Raw genomic sequence first — 21,150 nt, 5'->3', positions numbered from 1 at the left:
ACACATTCAAATAAAGCTTTTCGAATAGAATGAAAGTGAAATGCATTCAACGAAGCTAATTGAATCAAATTAAAGTTCCTATAAAGTTTACTAGTTGGATTATGGAGTGTGTAAGCACTCCTTCCTTCTCTTTGATGATTAATGGGGGTCTGCATGGTTTCTTTGCTCGGAAAAAGGGGATTAGATAAGGTGATCCTATGTCTCCCTTATTATTTGTGTTGGTCATGGAGTATTTGACTAGGATGTTGAAGAAAATTTGGAAGAAAAAGGCCTTTAAATATCATCAGAGATGTAAGAGCTTAGCCTTGAATCACCTTATATTTGCTGATGATTTGGTGCTTTTCTATCATGGGAATGTGGAGTCTGTTAAACTTCTGCTTAGAGCTCTGAAGTCTTTTGAAAGAAGATCTGGTCTACAGGTTAACACTGAGAAGACAACTGTGTATTTTAGGAATGTGCAGGATTAGACCAGAGATGCCATTTTGCAGCTGTTTGGGTTTGTGGTTGGTAATATGCCATTTAAATATCTTGGAATTCCTTTGAATGACAAATATCTGAGAGTTACTGACTATGATGCTATAGTTGACAAAATGCTTAATAAGATTCAATGCTGGAGTAGTAGGAATTTGTCTTATGCTGCTAGAGCAACTCTGATTAATGTTGCACACTTATTGGGCTCAATTCTTATTACTTCCTAAGACTGTGATGCTCAGAATTGTGCAACTTTGCAGAACTTTCTTATGGGATGGAAAGGCTGTTTTGAGTAGAGCTCCTCCCCTGGTCTGGGATTGGGTTCGCAGACCTAAAAATGCTGGTGGTTGTGGAGTTAGAAATTGTTTGCTTTGGAACAGGGCAGCTATTGGTAGTTATGTTTGGAAGATTGCCAAGAATACTGAGTCTTTGTGAGTTTAATTGGTGCATTCAGTTTACCTTAAAGGGCAAGATTGGTGGCATTATAGTCCTAAGAGAAGTGCTGGGTGGGGGTAGAAATTGATGTGTAAGGTCAAGGAGGAGCTAAAAGAAGGGTTTAATAGTAATATGTGGCTCAGTAAACAGTACAAAATTGCTAAGTGTTATAAGTTGTTGCAGGGAAATATGGATAAGGTTCCTTGGAGAAAATGGGTTGGGAACAAGTTTAATGTTCCCAAGCATTCTTTTGTAATTTGGCTGGCAATGCTGGGGAGAATCAAAACTAGGAACAAGCTTGCAAGGTTTGGGGTCTGTTCTGATGATTTGTGCCTTCTTTGTGGTGATGAGACTAAAACTGTTGCCCATTTGTTTTTTGCTTGTAATTACAGTAAGAGATGTTTGACTGGTGTGTGCAATTGGCTAGGAATTGGGTTGCAAAAAAATAGTATTGGTTAGGCCTGTAAGTGCTGGGAGAAGCTGGGGAAAAACAAGATTCAGAGCAGCTTTTATCTTGCCACTTTGAGTGCTGCTACTTACAACATTTGGCTAGCTAGAAATCACGTGTTGTGGCAGCATGATGTTATTCACCCTGAGGTGCTGGTAAAGGCATTTAGAAGAGAAGCTAGTGGAAGAGCTCAGCAGCTTATTGATGCTAGATGGAAGACAGAAGACTGTAAATTGTTGTTTCAGCTTAGACATATGCTGTAACTGTTGTTTAGCTTCTTTTGTGTTGTTTCTGTGATTGATAGTTTTTGTTTGAAGTTGTTTGTGTTTTGTTTCCTGAGTTTTGCTCCTCCTGTGACCTTCCTAGAAGGTTGCATGATGTGTGTGGCTCTCAGAAGAGTTGCCTGGTTTTCCCTCTTCTCCCTGCCTGTAGGTGGTTGAGGGTTCTCTAGGCTTCTAGGGGGTGGTGTAGGCTTTTTAGCTCTTGTGTAGTTTTGTGGTGCCTGTTTCAGGCTGTGTTTTGTACAGTTTGTACAGTTTTTATTGAGTTAATATAATTGCTTGCTTAGCAAAAAAAAAAAAAAGAATCAAATTAAAGTTTAACACATTCAAACAAAGTTTTTTGAATCATATGAAAGTCAAACACATTCCAACCAATACTTTTTAATCAAAGTAAAACACATTCAAGCAAAGCTTTTTTAATAAAATGAAAGTTAAACACATCTATTTGAATCATATGAAAGTCAAACACATTCTAACCAAGCTTTTTTAATCAAATGAAAGTCAAACAAATTCAAACAAAGCTATTTGAATCAAAAGAAAGTCAAACACATTAAATCAAATTTTTCTGAATTAAATGAAAGTCAAACACATTTAAACAAATCATTTTGAATCAAAACAAATTCAAACGTGTTCAAACAAAGCTTTTTAAATCGAATGAAAGTCGATTACATCCCATGAAGCTAATTGAACCAAAAAAAAGTCAAACTCATTCAAACAAAGCTTTTTGAATAAAATGAAAGTCAAACACATTCAAACAAGGCTTATTGAATTAAACGAATGTCAAATTATTTAAACAAAGCTTTTTCAATCGAATGAAGGTCAAATGCATTTAAAGAAGCTAATTAAATCAAATGAATGTCAAACACATATAAATAAAGGTTTTTCAATCAAATTGTAGTCAAAGTCATTCAAACAATGCTTTTCGAATAAAATTAAAGTCAAACAATTTCAAACAAAGCTTTTTTTATCAAATGAAGGTAAAACACAATCAAATAAAAGTTAAACACATTCAAACAAAGCTTTTTTAATCAAATGAAAGTCAAACACATTCAAACAAAGCGTACTGAATCAAATGAAAGTCAAACACATTTAAACAAAGCTTTTTCATTCAAATGAAAATCAATTGCATTCAACGAAGCTAATTCAATCAAATGAAATTAAAACACATCAAAACAAAGATTTTTGAATCTAATGAAAGTTAAACACATTCAAACAAAGCTTTTAAAATGAAATAAAAATTAAACACATTCATACAAAGATTTTTCAATAGAACCAAACTTAAATGCATTCAACGAAGCTAATTGAATGAAAATCAAATGCATTCAACAAATCTAATTCAATTAAATAAAAGTCAAACACATTCAAACAAAACTTTTTGAATCAAATGAAAGTCAAACACATTAAAACTAAGCTTTTTGAATTGAATGAAATTCAAATGCATTCAATGAAGCTAATTGATTCAAATAATAGTCAAACACATTGAAACAAAGTTTTTTTTAATAAAATGAAAGTCAAACACATTCAAACTAAGCTTTTTGAATCAAATAAAAGTTTATTACATTCAACGAAGCTAACTGAATCAAATGAAAGTCAAACACATTTAAACAAAGCTTTTTGAATCAAATAAAAGTCAAACACATTCAAACAAAGATTTTTAAATCAAATGAAAGATAAACACATTCAAACAAAGCTTTTTAAATCAAACTAATGTCAATTACATTCAATAAATCTTTTTCAATCGAATGAAAGTCAAATGCATTCAACAAAGCTAATTCAATCAAATGAAAGTTAAACACATTAAAACAAAGGTTTTTGAATCAAATGAAATTCAAACAAATTCAAACAAAGCGTTTTGAATTAAATGAAAGTCAAATGCATCAACGAGGCTAATTGAATAAAATGAAGTCAAACACAATCAAACAATGCTTTTTGAATCAAATGAAAGTTAAACAAATTCAAACAAAGCTTTTTAAATCGAACAAAATTCAAATGCATTGAACGAATGATGCGTGTCATAAATGGCACCCATTTGATGAGCATTTAGGTTGATTTCATCCTCTTTTCATAGCTTTCTTGCTCAATAAATGCTTTGTTTTATGCTTTTGCTCTTAGTTTTACCTTTCCTCTCTTATTTTGTAGCTTTCGTGTATTTCGTTTGTTTTCTAGTCTTTTCTCCTTTATTTGCTTTATTTTTGTGGTTGTAGGTATTGTACGAGGTTTGGTCTTGATATTGGTGATCTACTTAGGCGGAGGAAGCTTTTAGAGCAAGCTAATGACATTTAGAAAGCCCAAGATGCAAGGAATTTGAGATTCCAAGTCTTGGCTCGTGCGCTCTCATGCTGTGCTACCATTAAGAATTGGTGTTCTCACTAATCAAGAGCATTAGCAACTGCCACTCCTAGTGTTCATCAACATCATAAGTCATGCGACCTTAGCGAACCCACCAAGCAGCGAGAATCTCAAAGGAACCCAATTAGGCGCGGGCGCACCTAGGGGTGGCGCAGGCGCACCCCTAGCGTTCGCGGGCACACCTCCCCTGCTGCCCGGGCGCTCCTTCGTGGGTATTTTATGCTCGGTTTTTGGTGATTTCGCGCCTCTTTATATATCTTTTTAAACCCGATTTTTGTAAGAAGTTTTGAAGCAAGTTTCATATTAGAATTAGATCATATTCTTAGCTTAGTTGAGAACTTCTCTCTCTAGTTTTAGGGTTAGTTTTAGAAGTAGATTTTAGAGAGAGAAAGTAAGGAATTTCAATGGTGATTGAGAGAATGAAGATTCAATGGTGACAATTGTGTTAGAGATCTTCTCTATTATCAATGAGCACTTCTAACTCTATCTCATTTATTGTTTTGATTAGTTTACTCATGTTAGTATTATCAATGAGCACTTCTAACTCTATCTCATTTATACTTCGGTGCTTCGAGTTGGATTAAGAAACAAGGTTCAATTCTTGGGAAATTAGCTTTCAAAGGTTTAATTGGGTCATTTGCGGGTATTAACACCCACCTAATATCCGGTAATATCCTTCCTTGCTCTTTCTCTAGTAGATGATGACTTGTTAGACATATGTTGGTTTGTATTGATCTCCTTGTTTTCCCCTCCCGTGGTTTCCATGCTTTATGATTTGAGTGTAATGTCTCATTCAAGCTTGGGGGAGGGTATTCTATCATGTTTGGTGGGATGTTGATTCATATATGCTATGCACCCTTGTATATGCTTTTTCATGTTTCTTATAATTTGAAAAACTCCAAAAAGATTTTTGTCACTATCAAGGCAAATTTGCATTGTGATTTGTTTTGTTCTTGCTTGGGACATAATAACATTTGGACTTGTATAATTGAATGCTATTCTTCTTAATTGTAACGGTGTGCGCGACCACTTTTCATTCCATTTGTGGGAATTTGATGATGAAATGAACCCCCGGATGAAGAAAAAATATCCCCTCCCTTTTACTAAAGGGGAGCCCCTATAGACGTAAAGACTTGACTTCACTGAACCAGCACTACTATTTGTCTTGTCGGATCTTTGAGAGTATGCTTGGTTGATTCTAGGATAAAGCATGCTAAGGTAGTTGGTTAGAACTAGTGGGATCATGAAGCCGGATTCTACTTGTTTGTGGCATGTTTGGCACTTGCTTCCTATAGTCGATTTTACACCAATAGTGAGTTTTTGCTACATCCGTGTGAGGTTCAATATTTTTCAAGCCTACTATACTTATTTGCATGAGCGACATGGATCCTTGTCTATTGCGGGCCTAATCTAGAATCTTGACTCATATTTCATAAGACCGAGACTGAACCATTTAGGGAGGACAAAGGCATCTTTTCGGGGAGGTAATTTTTCTTTTCTAGGATAGTTTGTTTCATTTTTAGTTTTTGGGTTTACATTTGCCTATTTGCTAACCATTTGAGCCTTTTCCCTTCTTTTCAAGCCACATCTTTAGATTCTTGAGCTTTATGTTTCTTTTTGTTCCATTTTTGGTTTTTGTGAAGCAAATGGTCATATTTTGGAGTTTGTGGTATGTTATTGTGGATATTGGTATACAATGAAGGCAAGCTTGTGTTTTGTTTATATTTTGTGAATAATGGCAAGTGAATGAATGAAAAAGCCATCAAAAAAACAAAAGGCAAGGACATTATAAGTGCAAAGTTGGAAAAGCCATCCAAAGTTAAAAGAGGCGAGGACAAAGCACTTTTAAACAAGAATAAGAAAAAAAATTAAAAAAAAATAAAAAAATTTAATTCAAAAATATTTTGATATGAGTATTCTCCCTGTTTGAGCATTGAGGATAATGCTCCATTTAACCTTGGGGGGAAGCGTTCTCACGCTTTTTGTGTATATGTTTGTGATTTATAGCTTTGAATAAGCTTGGGGGTATTGTTGTTTTTGTTTGGTGATTACTTGGTTATGGTGTAAAGAAATGCGCAATCTTTGCATCACAATTTAGGTTAACCACAAAATTTAAAATTTTAGCCTACCTTCATCATTTTGCCTTAACGTTACAACCTTGGGGAATGACCTTTTGACATAAGTGGTTTACTCATTCACTGGGGGAGAAAAATGTGTGTTTTAGCCTAAGGAAAAGGGATGCATAGTCAAGATGTCGAGTATCCTAAAAATTATATTTTTTCCGGTTCCTTTGAGTAATCATTGAGATGCTCACTAGGGGTTGATATGAGACTAGTAGGAAGAACGTGGTAAGATCGGTTGGGATGAAAGTGAATTGTGAAAGCTAGTTCCTATGCTTAGCATATTTATGTTTCAATCAACCTTGGGTATCTTGAAACGTGCACTCCCTTACTTGTTTAGAAAGATTTGCATTCATTTGTGCTTGTACATTTGGAAAATTCCTTTCATGAACATTTGTTTGTTTAGCTTTCCTTTTGACTTGTTTTTCATGCTTTTCAATATTTGTATTATAATGAGAGTTATGGTTTCAACTCTTAGGAAACCCTTACGAGAGCATCACTTGTCCTCTAGGGCGATCTAGGGGTTTAAATGGCTTGTCTTTAGTTGCTAAAATTGACCGTGATTCCTACGAAAGTGAGTCAGTGTAAATTCTTGTCTCTTCTCCTCTTTAGCCTGTTTGAATAACCTCATCATTTACCATCCCTTGGTTATGTTTTGCTCGAGGACGAACAAAAGACAAGCTTGGGGAAATTTGATGGGTGTCATAAATGGCACCCATTTGATGAGCATTTAGGTTGATTTCATCCTCTTTTCATAGCTTTCTTGCTCAATAAATTCTTTCTTCTATGCTTTTGCTCTTAGTTTTACCTTTCCTCTCTTATTTTGTAGCTTTCGTGTATTTCGTTGGTTTTCTAGTCTTTTCTCCTTTATTTGCTCTATTTTCGTGGTTGTAGGTATTGTACAAGGTTTGGGTCTTGATATTGGTGATCTACTTAGGTGGAGGAAGCTTTTGGAGCAAGCTCATGGCATTTGGAAAGCTCAAGATGCAGGAAGTGGAGATTCCAAGTTTTGGCTCTTGCGCTCTGATGTCGTGCTACCATTGAGAAGTGGTGTTCCCACTAATCAAGAGCATTAGCTACTGCCACTCCTAGTGTTCATCAACATCATAAGTCATGCGACCTTTGCGAACCCACCAAGCCGCGAGAATCTCGAAGGAACCCAGCTAGGCGCGGGCGCACAACAGGGAGGCGCGGGCGCAACCCATGCGTGCGCGGGCGCACCTCCCCTGCTACCCGGGCGCGCCTTCGTGGGTATTTTATGCTCGGTTTTTTTGTGATTTTGCTCCTCTATATATATATCTTTTTAAACCCGATTTTTGTAAGAAGTTTAGAAGCAAGTTTCATATTAGAATTAGATCATATTCTTAGTTTAGTTGAGAGCTTCTCTCTCTAGTTTTAGGGTTAGTTTTAGGAGTAAATTTTAGAGAGAGAAAGTGAGGAATTTCAATGATGATTGAGAGATTGAAGATTCAATGGTGACAATTGTGTTGGAAATCTTCTCTATTATCAATGAGCATTTCTAACTCTATCTCATTTATTGATTTGATTAGTTTATTCATGTTTGTTTGATTTGATTTGATTGGATTTTGATGTTTGATCTTTGATTAGTGCAATTGTTCTTCATATTTTGTTGATTCTTGATTCCTTTAGTTGTTTGTTGATTTGATGATGTTGTTAGAGTAGTTTTACTTTCTAGGGTGATGGTGAAGCTTGTATTATGTGATGGATTGTTGTAAATTGGGGATAATTGATGGAGTTGATGATGAGATTAAATTGGTTAATTGATTATGTGCATGTGTGTGTTTTATTTAGGCTTGATCACCCTATTTATTTACAAAAGATTGCATTGTAAGTTCACATTGATACGGACCATTTGTTTGTGGCTTGCATTTACACGATTGAGGTGTCTTGTGACGTTTCCTAGCTAGAGTTTATCTTAGTTGACTCTAGTTAGACCTCTAGGAGAATAACTTGATATGCTCTTTTTGTTGCGTAATTGGTTTTCCCTCGCATCACTCAACTTATTCAACATCCTATCCCAATTTGCTTTGTTCATTGCTATTATATTTGAATCCTAATCCCTAGCTAGCACTTTATTTGTTTGGTTTCTTTGTTTAAGTAGTTGTTAGTGTCACTTCATTTCCTTCGTCTTCGACCTAGCTTAGGCACCCAGATTGAAAGAACTTAGGCATTACCGTTCCTTTGGGTTCGACCGTTAACTTACCTCTATACTTGTATTTAGGTTAGTTAAGTGTTTATAAATTTTATTTGGCTTAGGGAGGATTAGTCCAATGACCTAGTCCGACCCTCGTCAACGAAGCTAACTGAATCAAATGAAAGTCAAACACATTCAAACAAAGCTTTTTGAATCAAATGAAAGTCAAACACTTTCAAACAAAGATTTTTGAATCAAATGAAAGTTAATCACGTTCAGACAAAGCTTATTTAATCGAACGAAAGTCAAATGTGTTCAATAAAGCGTATTATATCAAATGAAAGTCAAACACAATCGTATAAAGGTTTTTGAGTAAAATGAAAGTCAAACACATTCAAACAAAGCTTTTTGAATCAAATAAAAGTCAAACACTTTTAAACAAAGCTTTTTGAATCGAGTGAAATTCAAATGCATTTAACGAAGCTAATTCTATCAAATGAAAGTCAAACTCATTTAAACAAAGCTTTTTGAATCAAATGAAAGTCGAACACATTCAAACAAAGCTTTTTTAGTCAAATGAAATTCAAATGCGTTCAACGAAGCTAATTTCATTAAATAAAGTTGTAGGGAATATTTCGAGCATTACCCCAAACTTGAACCCCACTGTGATCATAGACTTAAGCATGGTTGCATCGAAAGGGAAGGAAGCTAGATAAAAAGAGTCGCCAACAAGTTTTAGGAACTTGTAAACTTTCATTTGGTGAAGGTTACACATCTTAAAGATCCAGGAGATCGTTAACTCAAATAGATCTGGAACCAAGACTGGAATTCGGGGATGAATGTATAAATCAAACCTAAAAGAGACTGAACCTGCTCTAATAATAGGCCTATACTTTATTCTACTCGTATTCATGTGCGCTTTAAACTAACATACAATCAATAGGTTTACCCTCAACCTGTTCATCTATGTTGGTTGAATATTAATGCACAAATAAAACTATTATTGGCGATCACTTGAATTATAATCATATTAAACCTGAACAAGATTATGTATTATCTTATTAAGCGTGATTACAAGTATCAATTCCCATTAAACATGCATAATAGGCGTGATCAAGCAATAACAATAAATATATATCAAGCAACATTATAATCATAATCATAACAAAAATCATAATTAAAATAACAATCATGTTAAAGCATAATAATAATAGCAAGGTCCTAGGCATGATACAAACAAGATTAATAACAAACCCTTGCATGTCACTAAACATCAAAGATCAAAGCTTTAGCCTTAACATGATACTAACATGATATTAACAAAGAAAATAGGAAGCATCACGGAAATCATAAAAAATATTAGAATTATTAATTAACCCTAAACATGATACTAGGAAGCAATAAAACATCCTAACATGATACTACGGCCGGATCAATAAAACATCCTAACATGATACTAGGAATTAACAAAATAATCTAAACATGATTTCTATATCATAAGATCAATTAAACAATTAAAGCACTTACTTCGATGCCTCATACCTCTTTCTAATAACAAAATACACGCGTTAGTAACCTCAAAGAAAATAATAAAATTAAAGAATTAAATTAAATAATTTAAATAGAGATTTGGGATCAATCCCTCATAAATATCAAACCTATCACGTCTAGGGCAAAGACAACTTCGGACTTCGCTAGGTGTGTCAAGTGCTAATGTATGAGGAATTGTGTTTGTAAAAGGTTAGACTAGAAAGAGGGAGAGAGAGAATAAGCTTTAGCTTAGAGAGAGAGAGAGAGTGACAAGGAAATAATCGTGTCGTTGAGCGACTACACCTAAGTCAAATTAATTTATAACGCTCTACCAACCTAATACGTGTATAGGGTAAATAGAGGGGTCGAACCACAGGGAGACATGCATAAACACCGCATTCACTACTTAAGACTTTATGCTATCTCGGGACAAGAAGTATGAATAACTAAGAGATTAAACTAAGGATTAAGAATGATTAAAGATCAATATAACTAAACACCAAGGGAAGTGGGTAGATGTAGATGTCACTTGATCATGCAATAACATAGAAGCAAAGCAATGGTAAACTAAGCATGCAAGAATATCGAAATAAAGCTCGATCTAACCGCCTTCCGGGGTTAATCGATTCCTCCTAACATAGCCTCTATGCTTCCACATTAGAACCATATATTAGAAGGTGCAAACAAAGAATTATCGATAGTAATGAATCTCGACTAAGTCAACTTCCGTTACTTGTTAGTAAAGACTCATCTTTGATCAACTAACAATGTGCACTTGCAAGAAAGACCAAAGAATATCAAGCATACAAAGACTTTAATCACCATTAACATAACCCCCAACATCATAAGCATGAATCAATTAACAACTACACCATCCCCACACCCTTGGCTAGGTGACTACTCACAAATCATATTGAAGACAATTTCAATCATCAAATCAATAAGCATCAACATGATCAATAAGCAAAGAAGGAAAATCAAAATAAGCAAACAAAAATAGATACAAAAGTAAAGAGAGAGAGTAAGGGATTGCTCATTCATTGAAGATGAAGATTTACAAAGGTTCAATCAAGCTCCTTCTTCAATATCCAAGTTCATCAATAGAAATCCACACTTTCTCTCTCTACTAATGAAGTTTCTCTCTCTAGATTAAGCTAAAAATGTAGAAAATTAAAACTAAGTTAATCCCCCAAAACGTTCTAAGAAAGGGACTTATATAGTCCGTACAGAGTCAGCTGACAAAAGGAGAGGTCCGACCGAACAAATGGGAAGGTTCGGCCGGACTACAAGGTAGGTTCGGCCGAACCATGGGTAGGTTCGGTCGAACCTCCCTGATCCTGGTCTGGTCGAACTCCTGCAGTTCGGCCACTCCTGCAAAACTGCCGATTTTCATCTTGCCCCTGCCTCGAAGTTCGGCCGAACCACTGAGCAGGTTCGGTCGAACCTCCGTGATCCTGGTCTGGTCGAACTCCTGCGGTTCGGCCACTCCTGCAAAACTGCCGACTTTCATCTTGCCCCTGCCTCGAAGTTCGGCCGAACCACTGAGCAGGTTCGGCCACACCTTGGTTCGGCCACACCATCAGGAGGTTCGGCCGAACCTCTTCTGAATCATGCTTCCTCTAGCCTCCTTTGAGCTTAGCTTCCTCCTCTTGAAAATCTCGATGGTTCCTACAAAGCATAAGCATGAAAAGCACAGTAAGAACAAAGCGGGAAGACTAAGAAAAGGGAGGATAAAGGAGAAAGAAAAGAGAAAGCAAAACTAAGTAAAATTGCTTAGAGAGAAGGCCAAACAAGTGCAAACGAGGGGAGAATCCTTAGAGAAAAAGGATAAAAAGAGTGGCATAAATGCCACTCATCAAAATCCCCCACACTTGCCTTTTGCTTGTCCTCAAGCAAGGAATACTAAAACAAAAAGACAACACACACAACAAGCATAATATGACAAGGGTTAAGAAAATCAATCAAGTTTCACGATGGGAAATGCTCCAAATGGACTCTAACATAGGGACATGAATCAAATAATGCTTACTTTTCTCAACTCAAAGAGGGGGAACACGTTCTAAGATGCTCATGGTTGAGGGAGACAAACCTAAGCTAAGCGTAGAGAACTAATGATTTCATCCTCTGCCCTAGCTCCAACCAAGACGGACCGCGTTCTCTCCACTAGCTTCAAATCATCCCCAAGTTAGCTCCTCATGGTTCCTCGAGGGAACCGGAAAAAGAAATTTATTGTGGAGTCATGAGGTTATCCCGACATCTCAACTATGCACACTCTTTCCATAGGGTTGAAATTTATCTCCCTCCACCGTTCTTTGACCGCACTTCTCCAAGTCCAAGGGTCTTAACTTGGGTTGTAATGTCATGGCTAAGGGTTAAGGTTGGGAATTAATTTGAAATTTTTTTTTTTTTTTTTTTTTGGTGGCAAATCCTAAGTGAAGCAAAAGAGTGGCCATCTCTCAAGAACCACCTAAGAATTGAACCTAAATTCAAATTACAACCTTCAATACAAAATTTCATAACATTACTTCATTTCTCTCATCATTTCCTCTTCCTCTTCCTTCCCCTTTTTTTTTTTTTTTTTTTTTTTTTTTTTTTTTTTTTTGAACTTCATACGTTGCATCCTTCCTCACAAACTTTTTGCAAATATTTCCTTTCATGAATAACTTTCAAAATCTCATTTGAACCAATTTTCACAACTTTCTTGCCCTAAAACCAACACTCTCGAATTCGTACCTCAAAAACCAATGCTTCACTAACTACAAGGGTTGGTAGAACATAGGCCGATAGGTTTGTAATATGGCTAGATCAAGAAAGGGGGAATGAGGCCCAAGTTGGTTAGCAAGTGGGTGGATGTAAAAATGAAAACCAAATTTGTAACAAAACACAAAGAAAACAAAGAAAAATGAGAAGAAATGCCCTCTTCCTCCTTTAAAGTTGTTTGGTCACGATCTCGGGAGCTAACTACCAACACAAAGATTAAGACATGCATAGTTAAGGATCCAAAACGCCGCTCACAAGAGTGATGAAGGCTAGAACAAACGACGCTCACACGGGATAAAAATAAGCAAATACCAACCAAGGGAATCCTATTCACTACGGAGAGCAACACCATCTTACCACTTTCCCGTGAACTAAGGGGTTCAAACGTCATCAAGAGTTCTAAACCGGGCTACCTTAGCTTACAATGTGTCTAATTCAACCTTAAGCATTCTTAAACCGTGTAAACCCTCATCAACTAGGAAGGTAAGCATTCAAAGCCATGTCATCAAAAAGGCACATAAATTCTTGAATCCAAATGAATGAGCAAATCCACATCAAAAATGTTTCAACTTGTCTTAGTCATGCTCGTTACACAAAAGAGAACAAGAAAAACACACAAAAGGGAGGAAGAAATTAAAAAGGTTCATAATCGAGGCATGTAAATCAAATAAATCCCAATCGACATACAAGTGATCGTCGATATCAACATCAACGATCCCAGGTTCCTTGGAACCAAAATCAATCAACCTCGAACCATTCAACTCTTCCTAAACTAGACCTAAACTAAGCACTCAAAGAAAAAGAAAAAGAAAGAGAGGAAAGGTCTCACCGAATGTCGCTTGAAATATAAGACAAGGTAATATATCCAATCTCACCAAGGGAGCTAGTGTTGCTCCTTAACGTCCTACATCTCCGCTTCAAGCTTCAATAAAGGTGAGCCAAACAAAAGAAACTACAACAAAACAAGAAAAGGTTAGAAAACAAAGAAAAAGACTAAAGAATCAAACAAAAAGAAGAAAAATTAATAAAAAGCTATCTACAAAGTTTGGATTAAGGGGATTTGGAGTTTCGGGAAATTTGGATTTTTTTTTTCTTTTCGGGAGCATCTCCACCTACAAAGACTCGGGGATCATCAAAGAAAATCATCAGAAATCAGCAAAAATAACCATAAAACATCATCATCATCATCACATCAATAATCATAAAACATCACCATCTCATCACATCACCATCACAACATCACCAACATCATCACCACCGCCACAACGCCACATCAATACCACAAAGCCACTATCCTCACTATCCTCCTTATGTGCAAGCAACTACCCTACCATCCTACCTTCCTATGTACACTTCAACCAACCAAAAGGACATCCTCCCCCACGCTATTCCTTTGCTCGTCCCGAGCAAAAGTGACAAGTGAGAAGATCGGGGGGAAAGGGAAGATTTCCCACAGCATCACTGGTTATCATCTCCTCGCCCCCTAGGTTGAGGGGGGTTGTTAGGATCAAACCCGGGAGTGTCCATGAAAGGGTGGAAGAGTTGGTTAAAGTGCTCATAGGGCCACCCTTGGGCACCCCAACCACCATCAAAAGGAGCGGGGGTGGATGCGGAAGCCGGGTCATAAGCCGGATCACACCCACCCGGATGATAGGGGTCGTATGGGGGGGTGCCAACGCGTTGGGTAGGGTCGATGGGACCTTCCCAATAGGCGTAGCAAGGGGGGGTGGGGTGTTGAGGATCATAGGGTCCCCAATGATTGACCGGACCCTCTTGAGGAGGGTGGTAAGGGTAGTTCACATAGGGCGCTTGAATGCCCGCTTGCACAAGATTGTCATAATTTGTCCTCGCGTAGTACCCCCATTGCTCAATGGAAGCTTGATTGTCTCGACGAATATCATCGAGGGTACTACGAAGGGCATTGAAATCAAAAGGAGGAAAGGAAGAAGAAGAAGATGCCTCACCTCCCCCGCTAAGGGGGGGATTGATTTGCTCTTGATGGAGGACCGGTGGAGGTTGAGGAGCTCCACCCCGGGCTCTAGTTCGCCTCAGCTCATTGGGGATGATTTGCTGAGGGATCTTCCATTTGAGAGGAGCGGAGTGGTCCACCGTAGTGAGGTCGGGGTCCGGGAGGACACACCATTCGATCTCCCTATCGACCAGGAGGATAAAACGGCGTTTGCTAGTAGTGAAATTGAGGAAGCGGCTGTGACGGAGGGCGCTAATGGATAGAGCATGGGGAGGGAACTCGTCGGTGAGCTCTTCTCGGTTTTGGTGCACGGGTGGGAGCAATTCAATTTGGTCCTTGTATGCTCCACCCTTCAAAGAGAGAGCAATGATAGTAATCATTCCACCCATAAATATCTCATCACCTAGACGGTTGTCCCTAGTATCCAAGAGCCGTTGGATAAAGGTGGAGGAGCATTGAAATTTTAGCCGTTGAGGATTGTCGGCCAAGAATAGGCAAGCAACCTCGTCTTTTACCATGGAGCCGAGGTTGGCTTTGAAGAACACGGCGTATTGTAGAAGCCGTACAAAATACCTCAAGGCTAAATGGATGATGTTGTTGACCTTTGAGGTATTAGTTTGGAACCTATCTTTGTTTGTGATGCTCCTCCACCACTCTTGCTCGTTGTAAGGAATGCGATGGGAGGAGGTCATTTCAGACGGGTGATCAAGGCTAGTGGCGTGCCAAAAGAAGATCTCATTTAGATCACTCTCCGTTAGAGAGTGATCCTCGTTGAACATCCTGAAGTGTATAATGAGTTGAGGATCCTCATCGACATCTTCCGGCTCAAAAACTTCCTTGCGGAGGGAGGCAAGGAATTCCAAGGTCACACGCTCGTAAGTGTGAGCGTGGAGGTGGATGAAGTCGCCCCAACCAAAGTTTTGAGCCAACCTAGTCACCTCATCCAATATTCCCAGCTTCCTCAAAGTTTGAGGGCAAAAGAACCTTGTGGACCTAATCGGACGCTTGATGAGTGATGCATATATAGGCCAAAATTGCTCGTCCGGAGCAATAATGCCATGATCGTTGATGCCGGGAGGAGGTGGGAATTGCGTTGCTGAGGATTCTCCCACCCTCTTCCTCTTTGACTTTCCTTTTCCCTTGCCGAACATCGTGGTTCTACAAATTCACCAAGAGCATATCATTAGAACAAATTGATAGGAAATGACATAAGAAGCCAAGTACTTAACCAAGGTAAAAGTGTATGCTTGAGAGTATACAATTCAAGGCACGCATGAATACATTTTGACCAAGGTTTGAATAAGGATTCCTATGTCATTCCTAAATTAGTCCTAACAAGGTCTAAGGGAAATTTGGCATGATGTCCCCTTATTTTCATGATATCCAATCATCAAACCATCAAAATCAAGCCAAAACCATGAATAACAATCTCCAATAACATCCAACTCATGCGTTTCTCAATCATAAAATGGTAACATGAATACCCTAGTATGAAATCAACACTCAATTACATTGAGATCAAAATAAAACCAAGATAAACATGCATAATCATCATAAGAACATGTTCTACTATGAACAACCAATCAATTGCAACAAGTCAATCCAAAGAACCACATGAAATAAACAAGTCATTACTAATAATTTCAAGAATACCATAATTCACACTTAAATATGTAAAACATGGTAAAACTATAAGAAATTAAAGAAATAAACTTGCAAAAGCTAGAACAAACATACCACAATTGATTGGAAGGAAGTAAAAACCCAAAAACACCGAAGCACTTAAACCCTTGAAATTGGGGAAAATGGAAAGATGGGTTTGTTTGGTAGGAATTTTTGGTAGAGATTGCAAAAGTTGAGTGAAGGATGGAAAATAAGTGAGAAAGGATGAAGATTGGAGTGATTTTGATGGAGATTTGAGGTTGTAAGGGGAGGTGCAATGGAGGTTTAGAGTGAGAAGGAGAAGAATGGGGTAGGTGACAAATATGGAAGTGATATTCACGAAAATGCAGCAAAATAGAAAACATGGCAGCATTTTTTTTTTCGATTCTGAAGATAGGTTCGGCCGAACCGAGGGTATGTTCGGTCGAACCACAGTAATAGTTCGGCCGAACTCCCCTTTGGTTCGGTCGAACCATTGCCAAAACTCTACATTTTAAAATCCGGGCAGAAAGTTCCAGCAAAATCGCAAAAAGAGAGGAGTGACCGAACCCAGAGAAGTTCGGCCGCACTACGAATTACGTTCGGTCGAACCATACTTGGGTTCGGTCGAACCTATGCTGGAACTGCAAATTTTCAGATTCTGGCAGAAAGTTGCTGGAAATTTCTAAAAGTTAAGGAGTGACCGAACCAGGGAAGTTCGGCCGCACTACAGTATAAGTTCGGTCGAACCTCCCATGGGTTCGGTCGAACCTTCTGCCAGAAGTCAATATTTTTGGCCAAACTTCCATAAAGAATCACGCAAGTAAAAATAGTCCTCTAACACACATCTAAACACATTACAATCATGCTGGATGCAAAGTATATCTAAAGCCCAAGCACAATCAAAACCCAAAAATCCAAACAATCCAAAGTCGTAGATGGAAAAATAGAAGCAACATTAAAAGAAAAAGTATAAAAGGGTTAGAAACTCGGGTTGCCTCCCGGAAGCGCATTTGGTTAACGTCGTTAGCTCGACGTTCCTTGAGTTGATCAAGGAGGGTCGAATTGACGATGCACATCAAGAAGTGTCACAGAAACTGGTTCATCACTTGGGAATCCTTCATGATAGGGCTTGAGACGGTGACCGTTGACTTTGAAAGGGGAGTGGCCGTCTTGGGAAATTTCGTAGGCTCCATAAGGAAACACTTCCGTGACAATGTACGGCCCACTCCATCTTGACCTAAGTTTGCCCGGGAAAAGCTTCAAGCGGGAGTTGAATAGGAGGACTTTTTAACCTTTGACGAATGCCTTCTTGACAATTTGAGCATCGTGCCAAGCCTTAGTCCGCGCCTTATACATGCTTGCGCTATCGTAGGCATTCATCCTCAACTCCTCTAACTCATGTAGCTCTAGAAGCCTTTGCTCACCCGCACTATGGAGATCAAAGTTGATTTGCTTGATTGCCCAATGCGTTCGATGCTCCATCTCCACGGGCAAATGACAATTTTTCCCATAGACAAGCTTGTAAGGAGTGGTCCCTATTGGGGTTTTGAAGGCGGTCCTATAAGCCCATAGTGATTCAATAAGTTTGGAGGACCAATCCTTCCTTGTCCTAGCAACCGTCTTCTCCAAAATCACCTTGAGCTCTCTATTGGTGACCTCCGCTTGGCCACTCGTTTGAGGGTGGTATGCAAGCCCTCGCTTGTGAGAAACCCCATATTTATCAAGTAGTCGAACGAAGGTGTGGTGCTTGAAATGCGATCCCCCATCACTAATTATTGCTCTTGGAACACCAAATCTCTGGAAGATCACCTTTTTGAAAAGGTCGACCACCACCTTAGAGTCATTCGTTGGAGAAGCCACGGCCTCCGCCCACTTAGATACATAGTCAACGGCGACCAAAATATACTTGTTCCCATGTGAAGAAATGAAAGGGCCCATGAAGTCTATAGCCCACACATCAAAAACTTCAAGCTCAAGGATGGGATTTTGCGGCATTTCATCCCTTCTAGAAATATTCCCCATCCGTTGACATCTATCACAAGTTTTGACAAATATCCACGCATCCTTGAATAGAGAAGGCCAAAAGAGCATAGATTGAAGGACCTTTGAGGCGGTCTTTTGAGCACTCATATGCCCACCACAGGGAGAAGAGTGGCACATATGGAGAACACTTTGAACCTCGTCGTTGGGGACGCATCTCCTCAACAAACCATCGACCCCTCTTTTCAATAAAATGGGATCATCCCAAATGTATCTCTTGGCCTCGTGCTTGAGTTTTCGACGTTGTTGTGAAGTGAAATCTGGTGGTATGGCACTACAAGCTAAGTAATTCACAATATCCGCATACCAAGGCTCCGATTTCACTTCAAGGACATAAAGCACATCATCTCTTAGAGCGTCCTCTATTGGCAAGCCATCATCTTCAAACCTTGCACCGCCCAACTTTGAGAGGTGATCCGCCACCACATTCTCGGCTCCCTTCTTGTCTCTCATCTCATAATCGAAGTCTTGGAGGACTAAAACCCATCTCAACAACCTTGGTTTAGCTTCCTTCTTCCCTATCAAATATTTGAGAGCCGAGTGGTCGGTATACACAATTGTCTTAGAACCAATGAGGTAGGTTCTAAACTTCTCGAATGAATGGATAACCGCTAGGAACTCCTTCTCGGTAGTTGTGTAGTTTCGTTGGGCATCATTGAGAGTTTTAGACAAATAATGTATGACATGAAGTTTTCCATTCTTTCGTTGTCCAAGAACCGATCCAATGGCCTCGTCGCTTGCATCGCACATGAGCTCAAATGAAAGAGACCAATCCGGACCTTGGACAATAGGAGCGGTGCAAAGGGCTTCTTTCAACCTACAAAAGGACTTATGACAAGCATCATCAAACACAAACTCCTTATCCTGTTGCAATAGGGATGTGAGAGGCTTAGCAATCATTGAAAAATCTTTAATAAAGCGCCGATAGAACCCGGCATGGCCAAGAAAAGACCTCACTTCCCTCACGTTGGTGGGGGGAGGAAGTTTTTCGATGACCTCAACCTTGGCTCTATCGACCTCAATGCCGGCATGGGAAATTTTGTGCCCAAGAACAATCCCACTTTCGACCATAAAGTGGCACTTTTCCCAATTCAACACGAGGTTAGCCCTCTCACACCTTTCTAAGCAACGAGATAAATTAGATAGACAATCTTCATAGGTGGCTCCTCCAACGGAGAAGTCATCCATGAAGACTTTTATCTCATCCTCAATCATATCACTAAAAATGGACATCATGCAACGTTGGAATGTTGCGGGGGCATTACAAAGCCCGAAAGGCATCCTACGATACGCATAAGTACCGTAGGGGCATGTGAAAGTAGTCTTCTCTTGATCCTTAGGGTCAATTGGGATTTGGAAAAATCCCGAGTAACCATCAAGGAAACAATAGAAGGAATGCTTTGTAAGCCTTTCCAACATTTGATCAATGAACGGTAGTGGAAAATGATCTTTGCATGTACTTGTGTTAAGTTGGCGATAGTCAATACACATGCACCAACCGGTAACAAGTCTAGTGGGTACTAGTTGATCATGATCATTTTTCACTACCGTCATGCCCCCTTTCTTAGGCACAACTTGCACGGGAGATACCCAATCACTATGAGCAATTGGGTAAATAATTCCCGCATCAAGAAGCTTAGCCACTTCTTTCCGCACAACCTCTTGCATGGAAGGGTTAAGCTTTCTTTGCCTTTGCCTGACGGGTTTGGCATCTCCCTCTAGATCAATTTTGTGCATACATAAAGATGGACTTATACCCTTGATATCATCAATAGTATAACCCAAAGCATTTTTGTGATTTCTCAAAACATTGATCAAGAGGGAGGTTTGCTCCTCCGTTAGATTAGAATTTACAATCACGGGGAAAGACTCGTTGGGACCAAGAAATGCATACCTCAAGCCCAAAGGTAGAGGTTTCAAGTCTACCTTTGGTGCTCCCTTACCATTGGGACTCTCTTCTCTTTCTTCAACTTGAAAGAGGTCGTGAATGTAAGGAGCCTCTTCTTCCATGCTCGCGCCCTTGCACTCCTTGCTTTCCTCAAGCAAATCCTCATAGAATTGTATGTCTTCTTTGTGAGTACCTATCTTTGATTCATTCAACAACATACTTTCAAGGGGATCATTAGTGGCATGCAAGTGGGAGCGAGAAAATTCATCAAGAACCGTATCAAGAATATCTACCCTAAAGCATTCACCACTTGAGGAGGGTTGTTGCATGACATTGTTCAAATCAAACTCAATAGAATCATTGTCAATTTTCAAGGATATCTTCCCCTCCTTCACATCGATGATAGCTCTAGAAGTGGCTAGAAATGGCCTACCCAAAATTATAGGAATCCTCTCATCCTCATCCATTTCTAGCACATAGAAATCCACGGGGAATGTGAACTTTCCTACCCTAAGGGGAATGTCCTCAACTTTGCCCATGGGGAACTTAACGGAACGGTCCGCTAGTTGGAGAGTAATGTTAGTGGGAGAGAGGGTTCCTACACTAAGCTTTTGGTAGACGGAATAGGGCATGAGACTCACACTTGCTCCTAAATCACACAAGGCTTTATCAAATTCAATGCCATTGATAGAGCAAGGGATGGAAAAGTTACCCGGATCTTTCAATTTGGTAGGTAGTTTGTTGGAAAGAATTGCACTACAATTGGCGGTTAAACTCACCGTCTCACACTCCCTTCTTCCACTCAAAAGATCTTTCAAAAATTTGGAATAGTGGGGCATTTGCTTCATAGCATCAACAAAAGGGACGGAGATATGCAAATTCTTAATGACTTCCAAAAACTTCCCAAATTGGGCATCAAGTTTAGCTCTCACAAATCGTTGTGGAAAGGGTAGCTTTTCCTCTCTAGGTTGGCGATTTAGGGGCAAGGGGGTGGCTTCTTTTTCCTTGAGCACCTCAACCTGTTTTTCTTTTTCAACACTCAATGGCTCATTGGGTTTTT

At 39.0% G+C, this 21,150-nt stretch overlaps 1 protein-coding gene across 1 annotated transcript; it reads left to right on the top strand.

Annotated features, from left to right (window-relative positions):
- Window positions 1-224: 224 nt before the first annotated feature.
- On the top strand, window positions 225-906 carry LOC145633003 (uncharacterized). The gene is made up of 3 exons (XM_081685316.1): window positions 225-419; window positions 489-628; window positions 732-906. The coding sequence occupies exons 1-3, from the start codon at window positions 225-227 to the stop codon at window positions 904-906; spliced, it is 510 nt and encodes a 169-aa protein (XP_081541442.1).
- Window positions 907-21,150: the final 20,244 nt, after the last annotated feature.

Source organism: Chenopodium album, chromosome 5 (genome assembly GCF_948465745.1).
Source record: "Chenopodium album chromosome 5, dcCheAlbu1.1, whole genome shotgun sequence".
NCBI classification, from domain to species: Eukaryota; Viridiplantae; Streptophyta; class Magnoliopsida; order Caryophyllales; family Amaranthaceae; genus Chenopodium; species Chenopodium album.
This window is presented reverse-complemented; position numbering and strand designations above follow the sequence as displayed.

Bases quoted from the DNA above. Each gene is read 5' to 3' on its own strand.
- LOC145633003 (XM_081685316.1), top strand. From the start codon at position 225: ATGGAGTATTTGACTAGGATGTTGAAGAAAATTTGGAAGAAAAAGGCC. The intron at 420-488 runs GTTAACACTGAG...GCCATTTTGCAG, and splicing joins AAAGAAGATCTGGTCTACAG to CTGTTTGGGTTTGTGGTTGG. The intron at 629-731 runs GTCTTATGCTGC...GCAACTTTGCAG, and splicing joins TGCTGGAGTAGTAGGAATTT to AACTTTCTTATGGGATGGAA.